This window comes from Pteropus vampyrus, unplaced genomic scaffold, assembly GCF_000151845.1.
Source record: "Pteropus vampyrus isolate Shadow unplaced genomic scaffold, Pvam_2.0 Scaffold485, whole genome shotgun sequence".
NCBI lineage: Eukaryota > Metazoa > Chordata > Mammalia > Chiroptera > Pteropodidae > Pteropus > Pteropus vampyrus.
In genome coordinates this window covers 207,941-214,603 of record NW_011889266.1, presented here as the reverse complement: position 1 = coordinate 214,603, position 6,663 = coordinate 207,941, and the positions used below count along the sequence as shown (strand labels likewise).

At 53.8% G+C, this 6,663-nt stretch overlaps 1 protein-coding gene across 1 annotated transcript in view; it reads right to left on the bottom strand.

Moving 5' to 3' along the window:
* Nucleotides 1-1,812: 1,812 nt before the first annotated feature.
* The window catches only part of N4BP1 (NEDD4 binding protein 1), a 20,319-nt gene continuing 15,468 nt past the window's right edge, over nt 1,813-6,663 (bottom strand). Inside the window, exons 5-6 of the mRNA XM_023524651.1 lie at nt 4,282-4,494; nt 1,813-2,538 (exon numbers count right to left, since the gene is read on the bottom strand). Of these exons, the coding sequence (XP_023380419.1) occupies nt 2,181-2,538; nt 4,282-4,494 (571 nt within the window). The 3' untranslated portion in view covers nt 1,813-2,180. The remainder of the gene's footprint in view (nt 2,539-4,281; nt 4,495-6,663) is intronic.

Sequence of the window (6,663 nt, the reverse complement as noted above, 5' to 3'; positions counted from 1 at the left end):
TCGCACGAGGCCACGAGGCGCGGGGTGCTGCGCCCCACGTGGAAAGCCGCAGGGCCACAGGATGGGGAGGCGCGGCTGCCGGCATGCCGGGGTGCTTGAAGACGCGCCCAGGGAGGCAGACTCCCAAGAAATACTGATGTGGCGTCGGCAGAGCCTAGGGTTAACAGGAGGCTGACTCTGAACTCAGTGGTATGAAAATAGGTCTTAAAGAGTAAATTTAACTAAACGTGATGAATTTCAAAAAGACCAAAGAATCATGTTTCGCATTATGATTTGTGGAGATAATGAAGCTCTTCAGTACTCCTCCCATTTGGCCTTCTGCATTCTTCCTGCCCACACCCCAGCATGCGGGGAGGGTCAGGTAGAGCCCACACAAACGCCACTACGCACAGAGGCTTCCATAATCCAAAGGTCAGAGGTCACATCACTTCCAGAGCCTAGAAAACTCTGGCCCCCTCGGCCTAGCAGCCCCACCGAGCATCAGGGGAGGCTCAGCCCCCTCCAGAAAGACCTGTGGCTACACCTGGGCAATCGAGGCACACCACCCGGGGCCTTCTGTGAAACGGAAGAGAAACGCTGGTCGGCACGGCCGCTGGACCAGAGCCTGAGCCCCCACACGTCTGCTGTGCTCAGGAGACCACCAGCTCTGATGCTGAGGCGCAGGGCTGTGACTGCTGTCACCCCCGGCCCACATCAAGACCTCCACGTCCACAGGTCGGTGACTCGGGCAACGTGCCCCAAAGCGACAGCTGACCACTGGTTCTGCATGAAGATGTGTCTGGAAGGCTTCCAAGAGGAAACAAGATGAGTAGAAGGCTAGCCACTGGGAGGCCTCTGGACTCACCCCCCAGGGGTGCAGGGGCCCAAGCTGCCTAGAGGGAGCGTCCTGGGAGCCGCCCGGCTCTGCTCAGGGCCGACAAAGTCCCCTCACTAGGAAGAGCGGTGGTTTCTGGGGCCTGAGAGAGACATGATCCACGGGGCAGACAGGAAACGGACCGTGAGCAGCCTGGGGGGAAAGAGATATAAAATACAGAGCCCTTTGAAGATCCAGAGAACAGTAAAGATGTTAAGAATTAACTGCCCAGGAAAAGAACTTCACTGACACGGAATTTGGGCAACACTGAAAACACAATACCAAGATACGGATTCTGAGAAAGGCTCACAGGAGGGCGGCCTAGGACACCAAGGAGACAAACACAGGAGAAATAAATACAGGGGCTCTGGGCCCCCACAGAAGCTACTAATGCTATTTACTGGCTTGGGTCATTTTGAAAATAGAAAACCATTTTTTGGCGAAGCTGCACAAAGTTCACACGGGCTGCCCCCCAGGGCTGTGGACACGAAATCACCATAACGACGGGGCTGGTCGTGAACTTCCTCAGCCCGTGTTGTCTTCAGAGGCCAAGCCGTGACTGCTGCAGTCAGGTCAGAAATGGCGAGGCCGAGGCCTGGTGATCGTGTCAGAGCACTGGACAGGGAGTCTGTCCCCGCCGGCCACTCCAGCAGTGGACCTGGGCGTGTCCGGACAGCGAGCAGAGCCTCAGCCCCGGTCTGTGGGGGGAGGGGAGGAGCTCTGCTGCAGGGCGCTGAGGTCCCTTCTCACCCTGCCTCCTGGGAGCCCAGCTCTGCCCTGGTCTTAACAGTGGCTGGGCACGAGGTGCCATCTAGTGGCACCGCCGGGCCACTCTCACAAATGGCTCCGAAGACCCCCTGGGAGCAAAGCTAACGCTAAGTCCAGGGGCGAGCGTAGCGGAGGCTGGGGGGACGCGCACGCTTCATGTTAGTGGATGTGACACAGTCATCTCAAGAAAATATACTTTACGAGGTCTTGCTTTCCCTCAGAAAGCAACTCTTTTTTTTATTTAGAAAGGCTAATCATATTCATTTTCAATATTTTCAGCTTTAAGGAAAATAGTTTAAAAAACATAAAAATGTTAATACACTCAAGAGTAACTGCTATTAAACAGTTCTGAACAGGCAGAAAATGTACTTTCCTTTTACAGAAAATGTTAAATCTGTAATAGCAGCATAATTTATATAGAAAAAAGCTGGCTTTGAAAACCCAGATCTTTATACACAAAACATCTGTTTGTTTTTTCTATACACGACAACAGCGTCTCCGCTGGGAGACCGGTCTCTTCACATTCTGTCAGCCCCGTGGCCGGGCCCAGCGCCAGCCTTCAGTCCAGCACCATGGCGGAGAGCGCGTTCAGGTCCTTCATGTACGGGTGGGCCACCAGGATCTGGTCGATTTTCAGTCTCTGCTCGGAGTCGGGGAAGATCTTCAGCAGCGCCTCCCGCAGCTCGCTGGTCTCGGCGCAGGACCGCTGGGCCGGGGCGGGCAGACCCTGCGGCAGGCCGGCGAGGCCGGGCAGCAGCGGGAAGCGGGGCTGCTGCGGAAGCCAGTGGCTGGGCGGCGGGCCCTGCACCCGGGCCGGGGGCTGGTGGCTGCTGCCGGCTGCCTGGGGGCCGGGGCCTCTGAAGCCGGGGTCGAACATGCCCACGCTTGGCAGGGCGTTGAGCAGGGGCTGCATGTCTCTGCGGACGGAAGCGAGTCCTGGTGAGCCGGACGCAAGGACAAGAAACCCTTCGGGAGTACCTGCTGCGGACCTCGGGGCCCGGCTTCCGAAGGCAGGATGGGGGACTGGGCCGGGGGGCCCTCGGGGACGTCGCTGACGCCATCTCCAGACTAGCCGTGACAGGAACGCCTGCTCTCCATGAGCCGTTCCACTCTCCCAGGTCTACCACCACAGGACTGGCCCCCCCCAGCCGTCGGGCTCTAAACCAGTGTCCTCGAATCACCCGGGGGCGGGGGCTTTCCGATCGCATGGGTGATGGGGCCTGCTCCTCTGGAGACTGATCTTGCGTGGGGCCCTGGCTGACTGGCCTTAAAGAGGGACCCCCACCTGCATGCGCACAGTGCGTCAGCCTGCACAGCGCGTAGGGTTAAAAAGCCTCCCACTCACTCTGGCTGGCAGCAGAGCGAAGGGGCTGGCCCGACACTCCCCCAACTTCAAAGACCATCTCCAAAGTTCACCCCTCTGTCAGGAGTCATCACCAACTTCTCAACTTTGTAAGGGGCCGTCAGGTGAGCAGGGAGGGCCGGCCCTGCCAGGCTGCTCAGGTTGCGGAAGGGGCCAGAGACCTCTCCTCCGTCTGCCCCCACCCCCCGCCACCTGGGGGCCCGCACACAGCTGTGGGCGTAAAGCCTGGCAGTGGATTTCAAGCTAAGATGTTTGGAAGAGAAATGAGAGGCACTGGCATCCAGTAGGTGTTAAAATGGCTGCCATTCTTGGGGGTCGGAGGAGATGCAGGACCTCCGGGAACTGAGTCCTCATCTGTGTAACAAAACCCAAAGGCTCCAAAGAGGAATGAGTTATAAGACCAGGGAGCTGAACTTGGCTGGGCCGCTCTGCGGAAGACACCTCTGAGTGAAACCAGCCCCCAAAGCAGAACCCAAACCTAGAAGCCCAAAGGGTCTCCTTAGAAATGGAAAAGATCTGCCAGTCTCCCTGCCTGAAAAGCTGGGGAGCTGTGCATCTTCCCCTCAGTTCAGACCTCACAGCACCCCGTGCTAGAGTCTGCTGGGAAACACAGAAGTGCAGCCCGTTTCAGTTTTAAAAAGGAGAACGGGCCTTCGCTAGGTTCTAGGCCCTGCCTGCCAGGCACGTGGGGACACTGAGCACTTGGGGTACCAGAGTCCACGACCTGAGCATTCTGGAAACAACACAGGCGTGATGTGTCTTTTAACAAGAAAAACAAAAACGAACGCAGACACAACAAAGGAACCTAAAGTGTCGAGTCAGCTCCAGAGAAACAGAACGTGGGCTCTCCACGCGGTGAGGCGGAAAGGGACGGAGCGCGAGCTCCCCAGGTAGTGATTTCTGAATGGTAAATACATTAAGGGTAAGTAGAACATATTCGAAGCAAATGACTTTGGGACTGAATATGAAAAATGCTCATGCACACACATAAGGCCCTAAGTGGCCTTCGCTGAAGTGGCCGCCGGCAAAGTCTGCTTTGTCTTTTTAACCCACAGAAAAGTCTGGCTCCCCATTCCCTCCTAGGATTAAAACCAAACAAACCGCAAATACAGATTTGGCCTTCTGGGGTGCTTGCTTGCTTAGCTTCCACATACATGACACCAACACTAAATCTAAGGTTTTTTTTTTTTTTAAATAAAAAGCTGTTTTTAGTCTTCAGAGAAAGCGCTTGCATTAAAGCAGAAAAAACGTAATCGAAACCAACTTGTAATACAACACAATCTGGAAAAGGAAATACCTTAGGAAGACTTCCTTCCGGAGAAATTCTTCTAATCGAGGTCCACTTCTTCCCAGGGGATCATCAGGGACCATAAATATGTCCCCCACGAAGGTGTACTGCAGCAACCTACGACAGAGAATGACGGCAACGCTGGAGAAAATGCTACCAGTCGCTCCGGAACCGAGAAGGGAGCCTCTCAAAGCAGCCGTCCAACTGCAAAGCCACCGTCGCCTATAAACTTAAAAAACTGCTTACTTGCCTAAAGGAAAAAGCACACCCTAGTTAAACCATTTTAACTTCCCTCTGGGATGCATATACAGGAGCCTGAGAAACTGTTCTCAGCTGGCTGTCACCTTCCCATGAGGACTTTCAGGTTTCCGTCTGGCCCCGGGGAGCAGCTTCTCTCATCCTGACCTTCCATCTAACTTTGAAACCAAGACTTAGGACACAACAGGTGCCCAACAAAGGTTTAATTTTTGAAGAAACGTGTCTGACGAGAGAACAATTCTGAGATGTTCTAAATTAAATTACAGTGGCCGGAGAGAGATGACAGTAGTTAGCCAGTCCGCAGCCGACAGGACGGCCCCCGCTCCTGACTGAGCGCTGGCATGCCAGATGGACTTCTGTGGCCACCAGCAGCCGCCACGCACCCGCCCGTGCGTCAACTTCAGGACGGCTGCCCACACCTACCGGGGCAGGATGTCCTCCTTCCTCGCGGGCTGAGCAGCTGCCTTGGAACTGCCCCCACCTTGCCCTCTCTCGGCTCCCTCATCTGCAGTGTAAATTCTCTCAAAACAGCTACACCTTTCTCCCCGCCACACAAGATGGAAAGCAGCACGGAGCCCAGGATGCGATGCCACCTTCTCTGGCCCGCCCCAGGCCCCAGACCCTCGTCCCTCTTCTGCTCACACGTGACTCAGTAAACCCTTTCTCTGAGAGAAGCTTTGGGCTGTGGAGGTTCCTTGTTTAACACATCTACTGGCGAACTCATTAAAGACAACTTAAAAAATATATATGAATAAAATCTGAGGTCGAATATTATTTATTAATTCTGGGGAAAATGTCAGGGGGGAAAATAAAGTCCAAGTGCCCAGGTTTGCCGTCCAGACCTTGGTTTCTGAGAGCAGCAGGTTGGTGTGCAAGCACGGCCTTTACTGCATTCAAACCTGCATGTGCACAGACAGGCGTCCAATAAGTTCTGACAGTGAGCCCAGGGCAAAGATCCAACGGAAACACGTCCGAGAAGATTAATGGCTTGTAAACTGTGCCCGGAAGGTCAAAGACCAGTTCTCAGTTCAGCTATCAACGGCAGCTTTTAAACAACGTTGGGGTCAAAATGAATATAGTAATTAACTCTTACCTGGATGTTTACAGCAAAATCATTTTCTGTAAACTCCTCCGATGACTCAACACAATACAAATATCGGACCAGGGGCAGCTGTGAAGCCCCGACAGCGGTGAACGGTGAGTGGTACTGGGCAGACGCAGTGTGCGTGTGCTCATTCACGCTCTTCGTTTCCGTGGGCACTTGCACACATCGCTGGCACGCCACTGACCACTGCTTTTGGTTTAAAGTAACTGGCCACACGATGCTTGTTAACGCAAAGTTCGGGGTTCGCTGCTCTTAAGGCGATTGGCCACGGTCAGCGTACCGTCACAAGAACTTACAGCACTGAATGCTACACTCTTACTCTGGATGATATTCAAATATGTTTTCAATATAGATGACTAAACTACGATGGTAAAATACTCAAAATAAGCATCAAAAGTAAAATACTCTGCCAAGTAAAACCCCTTACCAAGTAAAACCCCTATCGGTATACTAACTCTGGTCCTGGTCCTATTCTCTTGCTTGAGTCACAGCTGTCATTAAACCAAACTGCAATACTGTGATTTATAATGTGAAATACATATATATTGCGGATGACCCAAACGTACATTTCTCACATAGATTCAGTCTTCTTCCGCAATTCCTGGCTCATAGCTCCCCAAACCCTTGGAATTTCCTCAGTGTTGAGAATGATTAAAAGAGTCTTCTGTTAATGAGGTGACTTTGGAAGCACCTAAAGATTGGGGGCCAGCTGCCAGGAGAACCAGCCCTGCGATTCAGAGGCCTGGAACTTTCCGTGCTACCCACCCCCCACTTCAGGGAAGGGGAGAGAGGCTGGAGATTGAAACGGTCATCTACGACCAATCGAGCCTGCGTGACGGGGCCTCCATAAACCCCACGAGGGTGGGGTTCGCAGAGCTTCTGGGTGGGTGAACGCGTGGAGGTTTGGGGAGCATGGGGCGCCTGCAGAGGGCATGGACGCTCCTGCCCTTTCCACGCCTCCGTCGCCCTTGGCATCTCTTCCGTACGGCTGTCCTGAGTTATACCCTTGTACAATGAACCAGTAACCT